Source organism: Mauremys reevesii, linkage group 2, assembly GCF_016161935.1.
Source record: "Mauremys reevesii isolate NIE-2019 linkage group 2, ASM1616193v1, whole genome shotgun sequence".
Classification (NCBI taxonomy): domain Eukaryota; kingdom Metazoa; phylum Chordata; order Testudines; family Geoemydidae; genus Mauremys; species Mauremys reevesii.
In genome coordinates, this window is record NC_052624.1 from 5,361,493 (window position 1) to 5,385,673 (window position 24,181).

At 54.1% G+C, this 24,181-nt stretch overlaps 1 protein-coding gene across 7 annotated transcripts in view; it reads right to left on the bottom strand.

Annotated features, from left to right (window-relative positions):
- The window catches only part of NBEAL2 (neurobeachin like 2), a 175,945-nt gene that overhangs the window by 54,185 nt on the left and 97,579 nt on the right, over positions 1 to 24,181 (bottom strand). For 6 of the 7 annotated variants that reach the window (XM_039521670.1, XM_039521666.1, XM_039521671.1 and 3 more), the window contains 5 exons: positions 17,238 to 17,323; positions 15,354 to 15,660; positions 14,511 to 14,617; positions 7,019 to 7,102; positions 1,333 to 1,416 (listed from right to left, as the gene is read on the bottom strand). In XM_039521670.1, coding sequence (XP_039377604.1) covers positions 1,333 to 1,416; positions 7,019 to 7,102; positions 14,511 to 14,617; positions 15,354 to 15,660; positions 17,238 to 17,323 — 668 coding nt within the window. The remainder of the gene's footprint in view (positions 1 to 1,332; positions 1,417 to 7,018; positions 7,103 to 14,510; positions 14,618 to 15,353; positions 15,661 to 17,237; positions 17,324 to 24,181) is intronic. The other variant, XM_039521667.1, reaches the window with a different exon arrangement.

The window sequence follows — 24,181 nt, forward strand, 5'->3', positions numbered from 1 at the left end:
CCAAACCTGAGCCGAGCCAAACCAAACCCAGGTCTGACTCCGTGGTAATGGAACTAGAACGGGAGTTAAAAAACAGCCGCCTGGCACGATTTGTTCAAACCCTCTCAGGAAGGGTACGTCTACACGGCACACTCATGGTGGCATGGAGCATACATATAGCTGTGTTTAGGAGTGTGCAGCCTAAACAGCATGACTTAGGTGAGTAGGGTACAGACAACTAACGGAGACAACAAGTCAAAACAAAAAAAACCCTCTGACAAGATCCAGTCAACTGGTGACTAGACAGCACACAGGGCTGGAAGGGACCTTTTCAGGCATCAAGTCCAGCCCCCCTACCTCACAGGCATCCCCATCAAAACTTTATCCAGCATCCTCTTCAAACTAGTTGGTTGTTCACCTCTGCTTCTCCTATTGGGAGGCTGCTCCAGGACCTCCCTACTCCGATGGCTACAAACCATCTTCTCATTCCCAACCTAAGTTTATTCCTGGCCAGTTTATCCCCATTCGTTCTGTCCTTTAGTTTGTACAGCTCTTCTCCATCCCAGAGTACTGAGATCACCCAAGGCAAGTGGCAAGAACCCACGGCAAGGCCGTGAAAGTTCAAGACACCAGCAGATGTTTTCGTTCCCAGACGCAACTTCCACTGCAGAGTGGTTTGGTTGGTTTCAGTTACCCCCCCGACCCTTCCACATTTGTCGTGCCAGCAGCTCCCATTTTAGAGATGCCGAGATTGCCCGAGGTCTTGCCACCCTCACCGGGAGGAGTACCTGACTTTGCCCGGATTCCCAGTAATGGCAAGGTGAATATCCACAGACTAGGACACTGCCCTTCAACCTACACGACATGGACTAGCACGGCCTATCCTACAGCACAAAATGAAACCCAGCCACACCTCGCAGTTGGAGCTCTCCTTTGGACCTCATCTCCCCCAGTATACTCCATTGGTCACAGTCCTAGACCCTGCAGATGCCCTTTGGAAGTAGACTAGGTTTAGATTCCAGTGTGTTCTCCCTCATGACTGTTACTGTTAATAATATTTAGCTCTTCTCATTCACCAATCTCAAAAGTGCTTGACAAAGGAGGTCAGTGTCATTATGCCCAATTTACAGATGGGAAAACTGAGGCACGGAGAGGGGAACTGGCTTGGTCAAGATCACCCAACAGGCCAGTGGCAAAGCCAGGATTTGAACTCAGGTCTCCCAAGTCCTAGTCCAGTGTGCGCTATCCAATTGGCAACACTACGTTCCCTTCCACCTACACGTTTCATCCCACTCCCCCACCCTTACAACCGAGCAGAACCCCAAAGGGGGTCACAGCCTCTCTGCTTCTTACCTTGGCCGACGGCGAATTGCTCATGATGGAGGTGAGCACACTGATGGCATGAACTGTGATAGCGTCAGAACTGCTGTCCAACACCTAAAGACAGGGGAGAAAGCGAGTGACGATCATGTGGCGACCCCGGCCTATTAAAATCCGCTGGGCTGGCAGGCTGATCCGCCCGTTTTCACAGCTCCTCCCACGGCCATACCGCAACACGAGTCAAGCCCTGAACTACAACGTCACGCCGGGGGCTTCTGAGCAGAGAAGAGCTTCAAGTCGGGTCAGGGCAAGTCGGCAGCCGCAGGGCTGACAAGCACACTCATGTACCGGTGCGAGATCCGAGCGCAGACCCTCTAAGCCGCTGAGAGCCTGAGCGGCCGCAGTTCTCACAGGAGCTGCGGCTACCCAGCACCTCAGAGAAATCAGAACGTGAACCGGTCACTGGCCAACAGGGAGCGGACAGGATTCTCTCTCTTTACATCGTGTCAGTGATGGGGAGAAACCACCAGTTCACTCAGGCTCATCCCTGAGCAAACCCACCCGGCCACAGGCAGTTGGGACAATCCTAGTTCTGCAGATGCCAAACTTTTCACCCAGACCCACCAAAGGAGCTAGGGGCTACAGGACGCCTAGGATTAGATAGGAGAGAGATCCATACAGTTCCACAGCTGTACCTGACCTACAGGAAGGAAGGGTCTCTTGTCCCCCATCTCACCCTGAACCCCAGGGGCTAGATTCTCCTTGGCAGGCAGGATTTACGGGGAGCATGCTATTTATATGAGATAATGCCTCCCCCCAAAACTTTGGGAGAATCCACACTCCAGTTGTAGGGCTCAGATCCACCTGCGGCTATTAAACTCTGCAGGTCACCTCGAGGGACCACCCGGCAACGCTCTCCTTGTAAGCAGACCCCGGCGGTTACAGGAGATGACCACAGGGTAGCGGGGTTGTTCCACGCCCCCTGCTTTCATCTGCTGCTTTACCTTGCAGAGAAATTCAGTCCAACCGGGCCTTGCCCCTCAGGGCAGATCCATTCTCCCTGGGGCTGTTAAAGGCCCCTAGGGGGCTAGGCCGATGGAGGACTGTTACCCAGTACGGGTGGGGAAGGAAGAGGGAATGGAAAGGTCTTTAATCCAGCCTCCGTTGTGATCCTGAGACCCCTTCGGGGGCTGGAGAGATTCTGGGGGCTATTCCCAGGCTGGGACCTTTCCCCTACAGGGGCGGCTAAAGAGTGAAGTGCGGTCTGAGAGACGCACAGAAGCCCCAAGAGGAAACATCCGGTGGACAGAAGGAGCAGGGCCCTGCCAGACAGAGCGCAGGGCATCCCTGGACGATGCCCAGCAGAGCCAGAGGGGGGACGGCAGGAACAGGGGTAGATGGAGATGCACGAAGCTGCTGCCTCCAGGAGCACAGATAGTCCCTGTCATCGGCCACCACCACCCCGGAAGAGGACGAGCCAGACATCGGCGATTTCCTGCACCCGCTGCCATTAGCGGGGCTTTGACGTCAGTGAGGGCAGGATCCCAGCCACTGGCCAGCTGAGGAAGGGGAGGTTCTTTGTGGAAAACGCCGCCACCGCTCACAGGTCAGCCCCGGAAGGGAGGTTTGTGCCCCGGGAGCCGAGGCCTAGGACTGCTGGAGCCTCCGGGGCGTTTGAGAAGGGAGCTGTCGGAGCAACAAGGCTCCACGTGGGAGCGAGGGGGAAACCTCCGCGTCCTGGGCTCGGCTTTCCCTTTTCTCCACGCCCTGAGACCCCGCTCCCGCCCTTCCTGTGGAAAACACCAGCCCCCAGCGAACACTGAGACATGCTCCCCAGCTTTCAGCCTCCTGGCCCAATGCTCCCTTGTGTCGCCATGTCTATCTAGGCTTTAAAACCCCAGCTCAACTTGGAGGGGTGTGGGGGAGGAGGGGAGATCCTCTATTAATTTTCCCTTCTGGACAGAAGTGACAGGATATTTCTGGTAAGAAAGAGGGAGACTGGGCCCATTCCAGGAGGCTAATCTTTTGGACTGGCAGCTGTTTCTATCCCTGCAATAGCCAGGGCCACTCGAGATGCATCTCCCAGTGACCTGTAAAATAAAGAGGCGCAGCCAAGTAGCAGAGCTTACGTCTCCCATCTCAGAGCCGTAAGGGACCCCCCTCCTCTGAGATGCAATGGAAAGGGGAGCCGTCATGCCTTGCATGCAAACCGAGGTTGGGTTGCCAAAGCGTCACTACCAAACAGTGCGGGAAGCGGTAGCATCGGGCCACCAAGCCGCGGCAGCTGGAGGCAGCTCCGTTCAAGGGCACGCAGGGCTTGGAGGGAAGGAGCTGGCGGAGGAAAGGTGGCTGGCGACAGGAAGGATCTGAAGCAAAGACAAGATCCTACCCAAAACAGGAGACGCTGATCGAGTGAATCAGTGAGGGGTTTCCCTGGCCTGTTCATCCAACCGGGGTCATTCCCCCACAGGCCACCCCCTTCAGGGTCTCAAACACTTTCGCTCAGCTCATGCCCAAGGAGGGTTCTGCAGACCTCGAGCAGCCCAGAGGACCAGTGGCATAAACAGATCAAGAGGTCACCAGGCCAGCTGGTTGGGGCTTGTTCCCATCCCGTCCCTGAAGCATGCGAAGGTGGAGGAGAAAGAGGGTTAGCCTGAGAGAACGCCTTTTCTGTTGAGCTGTACAAGCTCAGCAAGGGTTTCTCTGCACACACACACACACACACACCCCCCCCTCTCCCCGTCCCCCAGAGCCCCCAGCCCACTCCCCGGGGAAAGCCACAAAACCCGCTCCAAAGATGCACATGCATGTTGCAAACACGGGAGAGGTATAGAACCAAACGACAAGCTTTCCCGCAGCCGCCAGCAAGGAGCCCGGAGGGAGGGAAGGAGAGGGAACATTGTATGGCTCCCTTGGATTTCTGTAATTAAATTGTATTGTGAGCCACCAGCTGTTAATACTTCTCAGCTGTTCCATCTGGCCAGGCCCCGCCTTCCTCTGTTAGGAGATTATCTTTGCTCCCTGCCTCGGGAGGGACAGTCCAAGTGGCTTCTCCAGGAAGTTGCTGTTCAATTTCAAAGGCAGCTGAGCTGCGCCAGAAGAGCCTGTCTGCCCAGGCACAGCCCCCGGCTTCTGAAAACCTCTCTCGGTTCCCTAGCTACCAGGCTGATAAGGAAGGGGGAAATGGGAACGCAGGTCAGAGCCTCCCAACCAGGGGCGGAGACTCCATCTACTGCTAAAAAAAAAAAAAAAAAAAAAATCCATTTCCAATCTCGCCAGGCTGGGAATTCAGGAACAAGGTCAGGGAGTGTGTGTGGGGGGGAGACGCTGTTTATAAGCACAGGCTGCAGGAGAATTACTCCTGGCCGTTCATGCAACAGGGCCATTAGAACTAGAAGGGGACAGAGACACCCCCCCATCACTCAATAGCCCCACTGGGGGAGCTACCCAAAATGCTTAGGGGCAACTGGAGTTAACTGCCAGCGCTACACTGGTTTCAATGGAGCGACGCCTGTTCACACCAGCTGAGGCTCTGGCGCGTGCTCTGGATTGTTTCTCCTGAACAGCGGTACCCCAAGCGTCCGGGTTTTGAGGGGGGAAGGACGGAGCTCACTACAGATCTGCCCCGTGTCGACCAACAACAGGGCGTTTTTCAATGCCCCATATTAATGTTGCGCCCTTTCCTCTCCAGCACAGGCCTGACCAGTTGCCCTATCATACTCCAGGGGTTTTTGGGGGGGCAGGGGGCAGCAATGGAAGGATTTTACAAGACGTCCAGTTTGACATAAGATTTGGAAAGGGCGTATTCAATGCAAAGGTGGATTATACGGGCCCGATCCTGGGTCCTCAGCGCCTCCCCCGGCAGCACTGGACGCCCGTCCACTCCCACGGAAATCGTTGGGTTTCGAGGCCGCTTGGCAGCTTACAGGACTGGGCCCAGCCCTCCTGACAACACCGCTTGGAAATCTACTCCCAGGAGGGCCCCGGGGTTCCTGGCTAAGGGCGTAGGATGGAACCAGCCCGTGGCTCTGTTTATAACAGTGCGCTGGGCTAGTCTCCCGGCCGGCAACCTGATGGGCTTTGGTGACTTCCGATATTCCCTGTCTAAGCCTGCCTTCCTGCTCCCCGGTTGCCACGCACGTGGAAGGCTGAGAAGCAAGTAACAGCGAGCCAGCGCCGTGTGGTTCTCTTGGATCCAACAGGTGACCGCGCTGTCCCACCCCTGCAGGCGAGCCAGGATGTATTCAGAGCGACGGACGTGAGACTAGTGCGACACGTGCACACCCCCCCCACACCCACGTGATTGGTGCAGGCTCACTCCCAAAGTGCCATCACCTTGCACAAACCAGGGATGTCAGCGCCAGGGACGTCCAAACGGAACGGTGGATTGCCCCTGCCCCCGCCCATATTTTAGCCTCTGAATCCATCCTCTGTCTTAAAGAGAGACAGCGGAAGAGAGCAGGGTACGTGCCTGCTCCAACATGATGCCCTTGGAAATCGCCCGCTGCTCCCTTTCCCCAGGCTCTGGGGCACCCCAGCCCCTTTCCTAGGCTATTACACCCCGGAAAGCTGCCAAGAGCGGGTTCAAAGACCCTCGCAAAGCCGTCGGCGAGGTGAGGTGGCTGGGTGATTTCTCACCTAGTCACGGGGTACAGGAGAGTTTCTGGGCACAGGACTATGGCAGGGGCCAGTCGTGCTGTGCCGCCAGAGCTTAAAATCCAGCCCGGCTCCCAAGGCAGGCACTGAAGGGCCGGCAGGACGGGGAGGGGGCAGGATGGCCTGGCAGGGAAGGCACTGGACTGGGACCCAGGAGACGTGGTCAGATTGGCAGTGACGCTGGGGAAGGGTGGAGAGCAGGGCACCTGCTGGGGTTCTCTGGGTATCTCCGCCTTTGCAGGGGCATCGGGCACTAGTGCCCTTTGGTCCCTGATAGCCTGTGCTCAGGGCCCATCATAGTCGAGTCTCCGGCAGGCTGTGACCCTTCGGTCTCAGCTCAGTTTCGGGTGGGTGTCCTGATGGGAGCGGCCAGTGTCACATGAGAGGCCAGAGCAGATGATCTGGGGGGGCCCTTCTGGCCTTGAACTTTGTGACTGACTCTAGGACTCCATGCAGCACTCTGCCTCAGTTTCCCCATCTGTAAAAGGGGGAGGAGAATACCTGCCTGTGTCTCGCTCCTAGGGCTGTTGGGAGGCACTATGGTACTATGAGTAGAGTGCATCCATAACTGTCAGCTCTGCTCAGAGATCCAGTCCCTGGCTGTGTGAAGGCAAAATGAATTTTAGCAGGGGCGGAGGAAGGGTGAGGTTGTGTGGTTTAGACAGGGGCCTGCCAGGCACCCACCTCACTCCACTGCCAGCCCCTGGGGCTTTGCCTCAGTTTCCCTATCAGGGCCAAGCCCTTGGGGACAGAACGCACCAAGCAAGGATAAAATCTCACCCTCCATTCCGGATGCGCAACCCCCATCCAAGCCAATAGAAGCTGGGCCGGCTCAGGTCCTATTTCCTTCCCCACCTCTAGCTGGACGGTGCAGGGTGAACTTGCCTGACTGGGCACAGAGCCATGGGCAAAAGCGTGGCATCTCCTTCATCCCTTTGGCCTTCCCCCACCCCAGGCTTCCTGGTGCTGCTGACATCACCCGGTTTGTTGCAGCGGAAAATAAATTAACGAAAGCAGCCACAGCCTGAGCATTGCCCTGGCCACCACCAGTGACGTGCAATACCTTCTGGACATCGCTCTCGGTCAGTAAGCGTGCGGCGAGCTCGCTCCCCGTCTCGTCCGCTTTACGCGCCCCGCTCACGTAGAGCTGTCGAAAAGGTGGTCAGAAAAGCTTACGTCAGCCACAGGGAAAGACAGAGAGAGGGTTAAGCACACGACGGACGGGCGCGCCTAGGAGGAACCAGCTGGGCTTTCAACTGCGCTGCATCATCGCTGGGACACTGCTCCAAGCTGGACGCCCCCCCAGAGCCAGAGGGTGCAGGGATCTGGGACAGGGTCCAGGGGAGAGATACTGGCCCCCCGAGGCCCTGGATCAGGTTCTAAACTCTGGCCTGCAGCCTGCCTCTGACATATGGTTTATGAAGTCTCACCTCTGCTGCCTCAGATCATCTGGCATTTCTCCTGTGCACTAACTTTAAATGGCAGGGTTAGAGCATGGCGGGGTGGAGTCGGGGGTGGGGAAACAAGGCAGACCCTCAAATCTCAATGCTGTAAGTGGATTGTAAAACAGCCCGGTAGCAATTGCTCCTGGGAACCGGCAATGGAGCTTCCCCTCCAGGTCACTGACCCGGGTAAGCAGCGACTGAGGAACCCCCGCTGTTTAGTGGCATCTATGAAGCGAGTTTGGGGGGGGAATCTCAATCCAGCTCCTATTGAGCTGCCACGCACTGCACAGAGACCGCCACCAGCAGCTTTGCCGGCAGCCTCTACGGAGCAGGCCAGAGACAAGGAACACGGACGGGGCAGCATGTGCATGGGGAAGGCTGCATTCTTCCAGCCTTGGCTGCGGGGATAATACAGGGCTCCCCAATTTAAGGCTTCAGTCTGGCCCCATCAACCAGCCTGAGTCGATTTGCTTTCAAGAACCGGATTGTCACCGTCTTCTCCGGCTCGTCTCAGTACGGTAAGGCGGGGCAGAAACCAATGAGGATCAGAGGAATCGGAATGCCTTGTAAAAAGAAGGTCTCAAGCACACTTGCTCTGTGCCAAGTTCCAGGGCCCGGTCTCCGTTCTAGCTTTTAGGGGGGCGGAGGAAGGAAAGCTGGTCTCATCTGGGGAGCAAAGATCAGGACACAGGGAAAACAGGCCCTTCTCTGAACTATCAGCAGCCAGGTCACACCAGCACAACGCCGGAGCCATGCCACTGCCATCAGCGGCGTTACTCTCGGCGTGACAGCGTAACTGAGCTCCAAATCCATCCCTGGAGAGGGGGTGACCTCAGAAACCATCTCAGGGCACAGAGTCACTTAGCAGTGCTGCGAACACGCTTATGGGCAGCAGGCCAAGCAGCTTCAACATAGATTATTCCATGGCTAACGTGAGGCCAGACCCAGGTGACGCCGGCTACGTGAACGAAACACTGACTCTTCAGGATTGGGCCCCCGTGCAATGCAAGATCGGAAAGCATCACATGGCTATGTGCACAGATGATTTCCAGTTACCCTGCAGAGTAGACCTTAGGTGGAGTCTCCCTCTGCTACCAGCCATTGCTCCCCTAATCTCAGAGTAGCTGTCACTCCCTCCCTGCATTGTGGGGCTTTCTGGAAGGGCATCGCTTGGAGGTTTCAGTCTTAACTCACCGCCAGTGTATTAAAATACTATCCGGCATGGTGCTGAGTCACCTATGCAGCCTGTCTTACCCACAACCCCCTGGGAGCTCACTTCATGGTGATAACGCCCTGGAAAGATGGGGAATTGCTGGCCTCTACAATCAGCTACATCCCAACATGGGGTCTGGAGGACCACCAGTCACAGCCTTTGCACAGACGGCATCATTTCACAAATACAAACGGCAATGGCCCACAGAGCCCTAGGCAGACGCTGCAAAGGGAGACACGCAGACTGCCTGGGAGAGCCAGATGTTCATATCTGCCTCCCACCCCCGAGGCCACGTCCTAGGATGCTGGAGAACCAAGGCCAGGACCCTCCCCCTGGGGAGACCTTTACACGGTCGAACAGATCTCCCCATTAGGAGACTTGCCCCGCAATTCCATTTGAGATTTACCTTTGCTCTAGGGCTGTCAAGTGATTAAAAAAATTAATTGCGATTAATCGTGCTGTTAAACACTAGAATACCATTTATTTTAAATCTCTTTGGATCTTTGCTACATTTTCAAATATATTAATTTCAATTACAACACAGAATACAAAGTGTCCAGTGCTCACTTTGCATTTGTTTTTTATTACAAATATTTGCACTGTAAAAAACAAAAACATTGTGTTTTTCAATTCACCTCATACAAGTACTGTAGTGCCATCTCTTTACCACGAAACGAACTTACAAATGTAGAATTACATTAAAAAAACGCATTCAAAAAACAAAACATTATAAAACTTTCGAGCCTACAAGTTCATTCAGTCCTTCTTGGTCAGCCAATCACTCAGAGAAACAAGGCTGGTTACAACTTGCAGGAAATAATGCTGCCTGCTTCTTGTTTACAATGTCACCTGAAAGTGAGAACAGGCGGTCGCATGGCACTGTTGTAAGCTGGCATTGCAAGCTATTTACAGGCCAGATGCGCTCCGGATTATGTCCCTTTCATGCTTCAACCACCATTTCAGAGGACGTGTGTCCATGCTGATGATGGGTTCTGTTTGACAACAATCCAAAGCAGTGTGGACCGACGCATGTTTATTTTCATCATCTGAGTCATGTGCCACCAGCAGAAGGTTGACTTTCTTTTTTGGCGGCTTGGGTTCTGTAATTTCAGCATCAGAGTGTTGCTCTTTTAAGTCTTCTGAAAGCAATCTCCACACCTCATCCCTCTCAGATACTGGAAGGCACTTCAGATTCTTAAACCTTGGGTGGAGTGCTGTAGCTATCTTTAGAAGTCTCACAGCCGTACCTTCTTTGCATTTTGTCAAATCTGCTGTGAAAATGTTCTTAAACATGTGCTGGGTCATCATCCGAGACTGCTATAACATGAAATATATACAGAATGCGGGTAAAACAGAGCAGGAGACATAGAATTCTCCCTCCAAGGAGTACAGTCAGAAATTTAATTGACACATTTTTTTAACGAGCATCATCAGCATGGAAGCACGTCCTCTGCAATGGTGGCCAAAGCATGAACGGGCATACAAATGTTTAGCATATCTGGCATGCAAATACCTTGCAATGCCGGCTACAAAAGTGCCTGTTCTCACTTTCAGGTGATGTAAATAAGAAGCACATAGCAGTATCTGCTGTCAATGTAAACAAACCTGTTTGTCTTAGCGACTGGCAGAATAAGCAGTAGGACTGAGTGGACTTGTGTTTTTGAGCACAGCTCTGTAACCAAAAAAAAAAATAATAATCTGCATTTGTAAGTTACACTTTCACAATAAAGAGATCGCACTACAGTACTTGTGCAAGGTGAATTGACAAATACTATTTCTTCTGTTTATCATTTTTACAGTGCATATATTGTAATAAAAATAATATAAAGTGAGCACTGTGTATTCTGTGTTGTAATTGAAATTAATATTGAAAATGTAGAAAGACATCCAGAAATATTTAATAAATTTCAATTGGTAGTCTACTGTTATAAGTGCAATTAATCGCGATTCATTTTTTTGAGTGAATTGCGTGAGTTAACCGCAATTAACAGTCCTACTTTACTCAGTTCCATCCCATTACATCCAGTTATCCTATCCTACTGCAGAGTCACAGCAGATCTCCTGAAAGCCTCATAATAACAGAACCCTACTAATTCTCCAGTTGTCCATAGCATCCTCCCAGAAAGTCAGGGTGGACAAGACCTGAATTTCTAATGGAACAAAACCAAGCAGGAATAAACGTCAAGGCCTCTCTGCTCTCCAGAGAGAAGTTCAAAGAGGGCAGAGACATTTCAAATGCCCTGTCCGAGGCCCCGGCTGAGCCCTTCCCACTATACTCAGGTCAGGGCTAACGCTCACTGTCAGAAAGCAGCTGCACTAGGGTTTTGTTCTGCTGCTTTCCCGTCGGGCTCTGAGATAACGGGCTACGTGTCTGGTTACGCTGTGTCTCTGGCCCCTTTCCGATGAACGACGGGCAAAGCCAGCAGGGGAAAGATGATGCACCACTGTTTGTAGCAAAGCCGCCAAAGGAAACCTCCGCCTGCAGGGCCAATGGCAGATGAGTGCAGAGGCACTGGGTTCTGGGGCTGGCGTGCTGAGCGGGCAGCAGTGAGTTACTGGGAAGGGAAGATCGGGGAACCCCGGAGAGCGGGATGGGAGGACGAATCACTAGGGATCTGCGGAAGGAAGCTCAAAGGGAGACAGTTACAGAAGGCTGCTCAGAACAAATGGGGACTTGGGTCACCAGCTAGGGCACCCATGTAATGGTCCCAAAAGCAATCTGGAGTCAAAGTGATGCAGCCAGTCTGAGAGTTTCTGCATCGAGCTGGAGGCAGATGGGATCAGAGAGGAAGGACAAGGATTCGTGGACCAACACCCCATATTGCCAACACTGCTTTCGTCCCTTGACCACAGGAGTCACTACTGAGCAGCACAGAGCCCTGGAGAGTAGCCTGCTCCTTGCATTTAAAAAGCCCATGATAGAAGTTGCCTGCTGGAAGTTACCCTCCCCAGCTCCCCGTCTCCTGGCAGCAGCCTGCGTCGGACATGGATTAGCCAGCAACTCCTCAGTCAGCAGCAGTTCTGCCAAGGACAGGACTGGAGCTGCAATTTCCCTGGCAACAGCAGCAGCTGGAGATGGCATCAGATGATGGAGAGAGGTGGAAAATCTTGTTAGCTTCCCCGATGATTGATCCCGCGGGCCTGGGGGAGCAAGGAGCAGCAGGGAGCAGAGCTTAATCTAATTGCACTTGATTCTTTGAAAGTCTGGTCGGGAGCTCCGAGACACAACCAGCACGGAGCTGGTCATCCTTCGGAGAATCCTCCTAGCTGGCCGCGTTCACCTCCACTGCATAGCACCGGCCCACAGCGCCCTGCTGGGACACAGGGCCCCGGCAGACGCTCCAAGCATGCCCAAGACAAGCTGGCGGCTGCTGCAGACACATGAGCCTGTGCCGAAGAGTTCGTGTAACATGCGCACTATTCCAGTCGTGCTGGGACAAAGGGGCACCTACAAGGCACATATGAGAGAGGCGGGACCTGATCACAGCACCGGGAGTCAGGACGTCCTGAGTTCAGATCCTGGTTCTATTGCAGACTGCCTCCGTGGCCTCTGACAAGTCACTCCCCCCCTCTGCCTCACCCCGCCCCCCACCAAGACCCCCAGAGCAGGGTTATGCCACCACCTATCCCCCTGCCAAGGGCTGATTACTGTGCACGAAGCCCATCGCAAACCGTACAGCACCAAGCACCCTCTTCAATAAGGTGAATGGCTCTGGACCTGCCAAGCAATCAGGGCCCCCCTGCGCTAATCTGTTAGCTCTCCACCACCGGTTCTTGCGGCTGGAAAGGTGGCGAGTGACGTTCTGACAGATACGCTCCCAGCCACGTGAACCCAAGTTCTGAAACACTCAGAACGGACAAAAGCCCTGGCAGGGCTGAGAAGGGCTAAGAGCGCTCCCACGGCGGCCCGGATTTTAACAACGGAAGAAGAGCTGGTTCAGGGAATGCTGCAGCCACTCCTCAACTCAGAGAGCCTGCCTGCCTCCACTCCCCAATTCCAAGCCACGTTCACCCGCACATCTTCGCCTGTTGTGAGGCCCCCTCGGATTCACCATGGAAAAAGCTTCAGGTGCAGCTTCTTGTAGATCTAGGAATCTAGTTGGTAACATGGCCAATTTCAGCCTCTCCTAGGGAAAAGACACCCTCTCTGCAGCTGCAAGCGTTTGCAACAGCACCAGCTGGTGGTCACTGAGATTCAGAGTTTGCCCGAGTGGCACCTTATTGGTTGAAGCTGCTGAATGAAGAGCCCCCCTGGATCGCCTGTTTTGAAAAGAGGGAGCCGAGAGGGGCTCTCGGTGCCAAACATGGGCAGGGGGCAGCTGGTGGAGAGACACACGTGTGAACAGTGCGTGTTCTGAGCCACCACTCCGGTCAATGCCATAAATGGGAAAATTCCAGCCAACCTGCACCTGGTTTGTTTAAACCGAAGTTAAAAATAACACACGGGAGAGAGGCAGAGCAAGATTCCAGCAGGGTCCGGCTTTCGGTTTGTTACGAATGAATGTAAATCTTCCTTCTGTGTACAAGTGAAATTTAAGGGGTTTTCCGGGCAGAACGAACACACACCGTACCAAAGCCAGGCCGGGCTTGGAAACTGTTCTCTCCGGACTTGGAAACTGCAGCGAGATGGATGAACGGATGCAGATCTCCTGTGTGGAAGGAAGCACTGTACGCCGCACAAACTGACAGGCCACAAAGACCCACTGCACAAAATGAAGAGCAAAGATGATGTTGGGTTTTTTTTTCTTCAAATTAACAGTCAGATGAATAAAAAGCGGCCCCCAGATAAAGGCAGGTGAATCAACTGCAGGCATCTGGGCTGGAACTCCAAGTTCCGATTAGAAATGGGAGTGCGGCAGCCCCCTACCCTCGCCCATCGCATCTCCAGGGCAAGCCCGCTCAGCAAGTTAGTTAACAGATCTTTCCCAATTGTCAGCCCTGCAAATGCAGCCTGGGGATCAAAAACCTAGCTGGGCTCTTTCCACCTCTTCCATTAGCAACAAGTAATAAAGATCCTGAAATTAACACACAAGGCCAAACAGGATCAGCTTTCACGTGCCACGATGTGCGGCCACTTCTAGGGTGTGCTGGTTAACACCACAGAGGAACACTATGCCACAGCTTAGGACAGGGGATGAAGGATGCTGAGCGCAAGTGAAAATAGTCGGGGAGTTTAGGGCCCTGCTGGAATTTGGCCAGGGCAGCAGGGTTAACAGTCCTACTGCTGAGAAAAGTGGACTGGAATCGTTAATGTGCATTGGTGGTCAGGACGTTAGTGTAAGAGGCACAATACTTGCACCACAATAATAGTGAGGACCCTTGTGTGTTGTGGTAGCCTCTCGGGACACTAAGTGCTGCACACGCCTAGGAAAACAGGCTCTGCCCCATTGGTACAAAAAATACATACTGTGGTACATCCCTTAAATCAGAACTTTTTCATAGGGAACCAGCTGCTAAGAAATGAAAGGCGTTAGTCAACCTGCTGGGCAGCGTGCCGAAAATGTTTGAATTGGGCCCCGCACTTCTTAAAGCTGGCCCTGCCTCTCGGAGAGGGCACCCAACCCAGAACAATGGCCTCTCAGCTTCCTCGTTGTTAGCAGGGTGATCCGTTGTACTGCAGCATGACAGATCCCGATCTTTGGGGTGGGTGTGTGGGGTGTGACTCAAGAGACGGTTAATGGCGTCGGAGGGATGAGAGCAACCCAAAGTCAACAGCTCAAGTTCCCGCAGAGCGCCTGGCTCATTCAGTGACTTCTACCTGCCTAGTATTAGAACAAGTCTCCTTGCTGAGACCAGCCCTGAAGCTGAAGGACCCGATTCAGGCTTTTCCAAGCAGGAGGAAACTCGGAGAGGTCCCTCCCACGCTGCCTGCGACCCCCGAGAGCCGGGGAGCATACCTTGCTGTTCTGGATCAGCCGGATGATGTGTTCGAAGCAGTTGTTGCTCAGGAACATGGCTTGCAGGACTGGCCGGTCACCACAATTCAGCATTTCCGGAATTGCATCTGAAGATGAGAGGAAGAGAGTCATCTGAGAGGGGAGCAGTGTCTGAGCCTCGCTCCATGGCAGAGTCGTGGGGAGAGGAGCAGAAATAAGGCCCAAGGGCCATGCAAGTGACACCCGGGAGGCTGGGACTGCCAATAGCTGGGATAGCAGGCCGCACGCGACCCACCCCCAGAGCTCCTGGGGGGACAAAAGGGAATTTGGGAAGTGGCAGGTACCCAATTTCTAGCAGGGTACGGAGATCGTCCTCCCCTTCCAGAGAGGCGCCCAACGGAGACAGGCAGCCACTCAAAGAGGATGCCGATTTCACGGCAGATGAACGGCTAGGCTTTGATGACGTCAGGCTGGGTCGCCTCGGTCAGCACCAGGGGCACGCGATGGGCCCAGCGTAACAGCAGGTGAAGACGAGGTGACACGTGGCTGAGCCCTGCTTAGGCCAGGCTAGCCAGGGTGGTTAAAACCGGGCGGATAGCCGTGCCCGGTCTTCACTAGCACTCCCAGCAGCGGCCGAGCCACACTGCCCTGGGGTGCAGAGCAGCCTGCATCGCCCTGCTAGGGACCACAGGACTAACCCCAGGGACGGCCTCATCTCATTCCACTACCCCAGCAGCTCCATTCAGCGTGGTGCACCGTCAGGGAACCACACCCATCTTGTGCGGGAAAAGCTCATCACCCCAGAGCCCTGTCCCGCCCCGTACCCCGTGAACTCCAGGCCCAGCTCCTCCCAGAGCGACCTACCCAGCATGTTCACCCTGAGAGCGATCATGCCCTCCTCCCAGCGAGCGGCCGGCGAGCCTTCCAGAGAGGCCATGGGCTGGTCTGAGTTGAGGACCTTGAAGTAGCTGTCCAAGATGGTCCTGATCTCCACCTTGCGCTGGCCCGGGTTGCTGGCGTGCAGGATGTGAATCATTCCCACCAGGGTCTTCAAGGTCAGCTGCAGCAGTTTGGGGTCCTTGGTGTCTCCGTTCCGCGGGGAGCACCAGCGCCTGAGCACCAGCATGAGGACCTCAACGGAGGCTGGCGTGATCACCTGCAGGGCGTTTTGCTGTTGCAACAAAGCAGCCCCGTTAGCTGGCGCCCCAGGAAACCAAGCCCAGATTCTCAGACCCGGGGCGGGAATCGCGCCAGCGCGCTGGGCATTGTGCAGAAACACACGGACACCGCGCTCAGCATGCTCACGTGCGGTGCGGTTCAGGCACCAGGGGCTGGGAATCTGGGCTTAGGCAGGCGTCAGAAACTCCCCCTCTGCTAGCACAACCTAGCTTCCCGCAAGAGCATCAAACGCACAAGGCTTGGGTCTGTCCTGCACATGCTGCCCAGCAGAGGGCAGTAACGCAGTCAGGCTAAAAAAAAGCCGTGGGATCACGTCGCCCTCGACTGGCTGCAGCTTACGAGGAGGAAAGCAGAGGGAGGATGGGGAAGAAAAGGAGCAAAGAGGACGACGATAGGAAGAAGGAAAGAAGGTACCTGCAATATTTGAAGTTCACCCACTGTGAATCTGTCTCAGACAGCCTGTGCCCCACAATCCCTACCTCCCCGCTCTTGTATTCCTAAAGCACCAGGAGCTGCCAGAGGCTCCTCCCAGGACCCAAATCCAAGCAGTGCTCTTATCTCTTCCCGCATCCCCTCCCCACCAGTGGATGGGACGAGAGACTCCAGCTCCCTGCCCCAGATCCATGGGGTCTCGCAGGGCCAAGCGAGGCCAGACACTGCCCTACTCTCAGCAGAGGCAGGATTCCGAATGCCCGAGAGGGGCAAGTGTGTTGACACGACATATTGCATTTTTCATCCCTAGGTCACACAGAAGGATCGGTATCATTATCCCCATTTTATGGGCAGGGAAACTGAGGCACAGGGAGAGAACGTGACGGGCCCAAGGTCACACAGCAGGTATGGGGCAGGGCTGGGAGCACAAACCAGGTCTCCTGATTCCCAGTCTGGTGCCATTGAGCCACACTGCCTCCAGGTGGCTAAGTATCGGTGTATCAGACTCCCAGGGCCTGTAAAATGAGGATAACATCCTCCCCCTCCCACCGCCTTGCTGGTTGACCTGTGACCTCATCCGGGCAGGGACTCTCTAGACACGGGTGCAGCACCTAGCACAAGAGGCCCCGATCTTGCTGGGGCCCGTAAGCGCTGCTGCCATACAAGTATTTTCCCCCTAAAACAACACAAGGGATATTTAAAGGCAGCGCTGGCTCCGTGGGGGCTTTCAGGCCAGCCGAACGCAGCCAGCTGCGCATTACGCCTCCCCTACTCACGAAGGACATCCCACTAGCTGCGGGGCGGCAAGGGGGAGTGAGCACACAACAGGCAGCAAATGCAGAGGGGATCCAAGCAGTTTGCTTTTATGTCCTAGAAATGTGGGGCTGGAAGGGACCTCGAAAAGTCACCTAGTCCAAGCCCCACCCCCCACCCTGAGGCAGGACCACGAAAAGCTACAACATCCCCGACAGGTGTTCGGCCCCCTCCCCATCCTTAAAGATCTCCAGAAAGGGGTGTGGAATCCCCCATCCTTGGTTATCAGACATGCCACACCGCTCCCCCGCCCACCTCTCCCTCCCCAGGGGCGGAGCTTGGCTTTCAGGAAGGGGGGAACCGCAGCAGCTAGGGAGGAGTTACCTTGGCTCCAGAGATAATGGCTCCCAAGAGGTGGATGAGTCGCAGCTGGAGCGCCTCGGGAAGCTGCCCCTCGTCCTGGAAGCTCCCTGCAAAGGGCGAGAGGGGAGAGCGGTTTAGCCGGTCAGTCGCAGACTGAGCACCAATCTCTGGAGGGGGGTGGATTTAGCTCGACCCCAAACTCCCACTTCTGGGGCAGGTGGAGAACCTGGGTTACTGCTGAGCAAAGGCAGGGGGAGTAGCAGGTTGGGAATCAGTGACCAAGGGCACTCTCTTTATGGGGTGCGAGCACGGGGCTCCGGGGACACGACTGCCGGTGAGACGCCCTGGATGGGGAGAGATCTCCCAGCGTACAGTCAGCAGGGGCTGCTCTAGGACGTGCAGCAGATGATCTAATGGTATATGGCCGTTACGAGAGAACACAGGGACTTTCCCCTCCACTTGTGGCACGGCCAGAGCCCTTACCCAGGCTGCCTGCTGCGGCACGGGCCGGGGATGCCAACCACTGGGGATCAGAGGAAAAAGGGGCCTCTCTTGGTTACATTTTCTTCACCGTGAGCAAGGAAGGCTGGCAGTGCTGGGCTGGGACTCAGACCTGCCACAGGCGCTACGTGGCCTGGTGAAATCAATGGAAAGACTTCCTGGGGATTTGTAGCAGAATCTTTGTCACTTGGTGCCTCAGTTTCCCCACCAGTACAGCCAGGATGACGTGGCTTCCTTTCTCTGCTGTGTCTATTTAGACCAGGGGTAGGCAACCTGTGGCACACGAGCTGATTTTCAGTGGCACTCACACTGCCCGGGTCCTGGCCACTGGTCCGGGGGGCTCTGCGTTTTAATTTAATTTTAAATGAAGCTTCTTAAACATTCTGAAACCTTATTTACTTTACATACAACAATAGTTTGGTTATATATTATAGACTTATATAAAGAGACCTTCTAAAAAGGTTAAAATTTATTATTGGCACACGAAACCTTAAATTAGAGTGAATAAATGAAGACTCGGCTCACCACTTCTGAAAGGTTGCTGACCCCTGATTTAGACTGTCAGCTCTGTGGGAGAGGGACTGGCTCTTACTGGGTGTATGTACAGCACCTAGCACATGCAGCCTTCATGTGTTGCCCCTCTAGGCGTTAACCACACTACACATTATAAATAGTAACTCAGGGCACACTCAGATCACCACCATGTCTCCAGAGGTGGAGTAAGTCATGCCAGTTAGGATGGGGTGCTAGTGCCCCTTGGGAGACCAAGGATTTGAGTCCCACTTCCAGTTTTGTCACTGAGTCACCGTGCGGCCTTGGTCTAGACTGTTTCTGGGCCTCAGTTTCCCCATCTGTAAGAGGAGGCTGACACAGCTGCTTCTCCACCCCCAGCTCTTCATTCGCTATTTGGAAAGCTCATCTCCTACTCCTTGGCTGGAAGATGCTACTGAAGGGCAAACACGCTCTTATTTAAAATTGACCCCAGCGAGCACACGGGAGGGAGCCAGGGAGGGAGAGGGGCTGCATTAGCTAACGCCCTTCCCAGATCAGAGCTGTACCGCTGTAGGGTGGGAACGCTCCCTCGGTCCTGCTGTGACAGGGATGTCAGGGGATAGAGGGGTGGGGAATTCTCTCATTCTAACGGGTGCCCAACAGCGAAACCCTCCCAGTGTCAAACCCGGCCCAGAGCGTGCGGCTCAAACAGAACGTGACGGGCGCTCGGGAGCGCTTTGAAGATGAAAAGCACTCCGGCTGGGTGCGGCAGCCCCACTTCCTCCAGCTGGGGCGTGCGTGCAGGGAGAGGGCTCACGGTGCAGCTACTCTGGGAGGCAGCATCTCACCTACAGGAAGCTTCCAGGAAGCCAAAGCCCTGTTTCCTACAGGAAAGACCCCAGGAGGATATAAACAGACGAGCGACACGGTACTGGGCCCCTCAGCGCTCACGCCAAGGGCTGCGAAGGCCGGACTGGTCAGACTGCTCAGCGCCCTGGAACGCCTGCAAGCAGGCCGCCGGGCGAAGCCGGTGCAGGGAACCCTCGCTGCAGGGGAGGGCAGGGGGAGAGGGGAATATTCTCCTCCTCTAGTCCGGCTCTGCCCCCACTTGGTTCCATCCCCAACTTGGGCTCCCCTATGGGGGTCCCTCTGCCCCAAAACTGTCACCTCTCAGGCCATGGGATCTCCAGCACATGCTGCCACCTCAATCAGCTCCCCCTTGTTGGCAGACCCAGTGGAGAAGCCAGGGACTGACGAAGCCAGAAGACTTTCTCCCCACCGACCCCACAGGTCAGGCTGAGGCAGTGTGGGGGGAAGCCAGTGCTGCCAGCTCAGCGCCTTGGGCTGGCACGACATTCACGTGTCGAGCGCAGGCCGGGAGATGAGCGCAGCATTTCCCTCCTAGCGAGGGGCACGGCGACTGCTGGGGGGGAGAGGGGGGGGCGAGAGCAATGGCATGTGTCCCCGGTCTCTAATCCTTGGAGCATGGCCAGTCCCCAGCCCGGCCTCTCCCAGTCCCAGCAGGCCCAGAGCGACGCACAGAACAGAGGCCAAACCCTCCCGTTCCCCCCCCCACACACACACCCGTGGAGCTCTCGGCCGCCAGTCTCTGACCGGACACACAGGATCTGACCCAGGCGCCCCCACTAGGGGAGTCGGTGCAAACTTGCTTCACAGGACTCCACGTTTCAACGCTCTCCTTGCGGGACACAAAGCTGATGGGCTGTTAGCTCACAACTCACCTCCCCTCTCCCGCACAACAGGGCCACTGCACAGAAAGGCAGGACCAAGAGCTGGGTTTGTCACAACCTGCATGTACGCTACGTGCCAGCAGTTCCTGCTCCCTTGCCAATAGTTTTCCTCTTAGTGGTAGCATCAGAGGCCTCATGGCTCAGGCACTGGAAGGGGACTTGAGAGGCAAATTCAATTCTCAGTTCTGCCACGGCCTCCCCTCGGTGCCCTTGGGCAAGTCACTTAACTGCGTTGGGGGGCTCAGGGTTAAGAGGTATACCGAGCATGGTAAGCATATGTAGTTAATATGGGTCACTTTAGCATTCCTGTTTGAGTTACCATAGCGCCCACCCAGGATCAGAGGCCCATTACGCAGAATGCTCAACTCACACAAAATACAAAAGACCAAGGACACATTACACAACCTTTGCACAGCAGTGTTTGTGCAGAACATCGCACTAGGCTTTGCAGAGAGCACGTTCCACACTCCACTGGGGAAAGCAATGCCAACCCAAGGGAGAAAGGAGAAACAACGTAACAGATGGATTAAAAGCCACCCAACCAACACAGATGCAATGCACCGAGATTCGAGAGCAGGAAAGACACCTCCTGTGAGTCACCCCTTTTGCTGTATCTGGAGCTTCTTTCTCTAAGACACTTAATCATTCCTCACATCTTCCCATGACAACTTCCTGCTGGCTTTACCTACTGACTGAGCTATGAGGATCTGTCTGGCTAGAAACACTCATTCACCTGGGTTACAAGCACCACCATCCTGGGCAGGCAAGAACAGTGGCTTTACACTGTTTACTCTCTGCATGTCACAGGCAAAGGGACTGGTCAGTTTCACATTCCAGGTGTCATGTGCTACCTCCAAAGCAAACTTATTCAGGCAGGAAAGACATGGATGGGGTTTAGATGGGTGTTTTCTTGAATAAAGCCCTTCTCAATGGAAGTTTCTTTAAAAACAACCCTCATGGAAACATCTCTTGACCTTCAGCATTAAACATCTTCTGCGGCACCAGCATTTCTGCATGCCACACGCATGGTTCAGGGAGCTGGTAACTGGGCATCCAGCTTGGATTGCTGTTTCGCTTACAGGAGATTGCAGTGCTGTCCAGGCACAGCACAGCACAGGGGCCAAGTCTAGGCAGCCCTGACCGTAGGTTTGCAATGCCAAGCTTTGTCCTTCTCTAGCTCCATTTTTCAGAGGATTTCCAAGCACATCACGCTGGGGTTTATTTAGAGGCTGGAGAGGCATGTGTCTCGGATGGTTTAGACACAGCAAATCCTGCATCTTGCCGAGGCACATGGAGATTCCCGCAGCGCCACACAGCAATCTGGGATGAGAACCCAGCTCCCCAGGCAAGCAGCAGGATGGGCACTGAGGAGGGGAAGAGCGAGGATGAGAGGTTGTGAGTCGGGTGTGTGGGTTGGCAGCAGAAGGGAGGGTGCTACAGAAAAGGGAAGGAAAAAAAAGAGACAGATTGGAGATGATACCAGCAGGCACATGGTCAGAAGCCCGGCTACCTGCATCGATACAAACACCAGCCACTGAAAACCCCTTGAGGCTTCACCGCCCAGAAGCGGGTTTTCCCCAAAGGAAATTCTGCCAATTAATTCCACGAGAAGAGACTCATCTGGAGATGCTCATCCCCAGGCACAGTGTGTGCCTGAAAGCTCATTATCTAGTAGGGCTGCTGGACATGGGGCTCAGGGGAGGTTTCCACGATTCTTTGTGGGGCAGGGTGGGATTTTAACAGCGCCGCGAAGGGCCCCAACCTTGCAGGTGCGCAGTGCTTATGGCCTTCGCTCCCAACAGGCACCGGGACAGAACGTGCTGTGTGAGAAATCAGCCCAGATGCAAAGGGCATTTTTCCTCCTAAAAATAACTGGGCAAGGGGATTTACACCATGTGGTCAAAGAAAAACTTCCTGCGTAGTTTTAGGGGCTTTTTCTGCCCTGTCATGACTAGAAAGGGGCTACCGATTAGTGTCCCCGCAGCAGTCAGATGCAAGTTCTCCAGCTATTAACTCCAGCCACAACCCTGCAGCCTTGTAGCTCAGCAGCACGGACTCAGGTGTGTAAAATCCAGCGCCTCTGTGTGTGTGTGTAGCTTTAAGAAGGGTCCATCCAGCGAGGCACCCTCCTGTCCAACCTGCCATCAGGCGCCTGGCAGGAGCTCCTGGCGTGGATACAATGTCTCGCTTCTACAGAGTACACCAAACAGAGGCTGAGATACCGGAGGAAAAAGGAAATCTACTGTTCCCTCTCTAGAAATATCCAATACTCCGGTGCCGTGTGATCAATGGAAAATTGTAACTAAAGCATTAGGGGCACCCAGTCCTAAGCTGAAAAATCTGGAGTCTACGGCCTCCCCGCTGCACAGGGAGCTTGCTGGTGCGCAGAGCAAACCCATTAGCATGCGAAGGAAAGAGCGCCAGTGAGGACAAATCCCCAGCTAGCAACAGAGAATATTAAAAACCCGAGTAGCCAGCGAGTAACGTGCAATCAACCCACTCCAACGGGCTCCTGCCCCCACGGGAACAGCTGCCTCTTCTAAAAGCAGCGCTAACATCCTGGCGTTGATTTTTGCCCCCGCCGCTCAGTCCTCTCATACACGTGTGGTCTAATTCAGACTAAGCACCCCAGGCCGGGGCCCCCATCTTTACTTGTGCCCTGTATGTCTAGGGCACTGTGCAGATATTGGTAATCCTGAGCCAGGCCAAACTCTGAGCCCTGGGAGGTTACCCCTGCACTAGTCATCCAAGTACCATGTGTTATCTAATCAGATACTCACCGTGCGCAGTTCTACTGGTCACCTCCTACATGTGTGTAAGCAACCCACACGTTCATAGAGTCCAAAGTGTTTAATACAAGAGCCAATCGAAAGTCTCCCGATGCAAGGAGTTACCCTGTGTAGCTTATTCATCATAATAAAATACAGGGCTTCAGCTCAGCTCATCAACAAAGCACAGGACTTGTTCAAATCGGAGCCTGGATATAGATTTTGGATTTCACGTATCCCTGCAGTTTCGGGGTGCCTGAATCCAGGGTTTTTCTGTAACCCCACCCCCGCTCTATTTCCTCCGATACTACAGTCCTCCAGTTAGTCAGGAAGTTATTGGTGAATTCAAGTTAATCTTAGAAAATGAGGAGCTGTGTTGAAATGGGGGTGGGGGAAGGGGGAATTTCATGAAACTCAACCCTCCCACACCCTAGTTAAAAAAGTAACTTGTAAATGGGGAGAGAATTGTGTTTGCAGACTTTCTTCCTTCTTTATAGTGTTGTGGAAAAGCCTGGAGGGGTATTTTCAAAAATGATGTTTTACATTAGAAATTCAGGTCTCGTTCTTGGAAGATTTCCAAGTATAGGACAATGAAAGAGGTTGTGTCATCTGGGAAGCAAAACCTACAAAGCTTTAAGTCAGATTGTCTAAAACTCTTTATCGTGTGCGAGGCCTCTTTAACGGCAATGCCCGAGAAACAGTTGGGAGAAAAGCTCTTGATAAAAACAAAACCTCCTTCAATGAAAGGCTAAGAAAGCTCTACTCCAGCTCCCTGGTCCTCCAACAAAACTTCCACCAAGGATAGGGAAAATGAGATTTGACATTTCTAAAACAAACACGCAGAACTTTTTTTGGGGGGGGAGGCAGGGAAGGGGAAGGTGGGGAGATGCTGGAATGGTTCATAAAGGGGTCTGTTTCTCTCAGTGTTTGAGTAAAGCAAGCACAAAATAAAAAGTTTAAGAGTGAACAGAAATAATCCCTTTCCCTAAATCGGGTTTCCCTCCAGCCAGCCACAGAGTCCTCCAAGAACAGCAGGTTAGCCAAGACCTGAGTTTCTAATGTAAAAAAATCACCAAGCTGGGGTGGGGGATGGGGCTTTCAAAAAGTAAAGAAAATGTCCAAAGCATATTTCTACAGCATGGCAAGCAAGCAGCTCTCTTCTCTCTCCCGCTTCCAGTCAGATTGCACTGGGCTTTTCACTCCAATACAAAGGAAGGAAAAGTTCATTTGTGAAGTGAATGGGATCAAGTCCAGAGGCTCATAGGCTGCAGCTCCTTGCAAGACAGCCACATGCCCAGCTTTCTGAAACAGCTCCGCCCCCTTCAATCAAGACTCTTCCTCTTTAGATGCCATCAGCACACGGAGGGACATGATAACGGGAGGGAGCAGCAGCACGGACACCCCTTGGAAGCAGTCACTTGCCCCTCGGGGATGAAGTCGCTGGGAAGGAGTG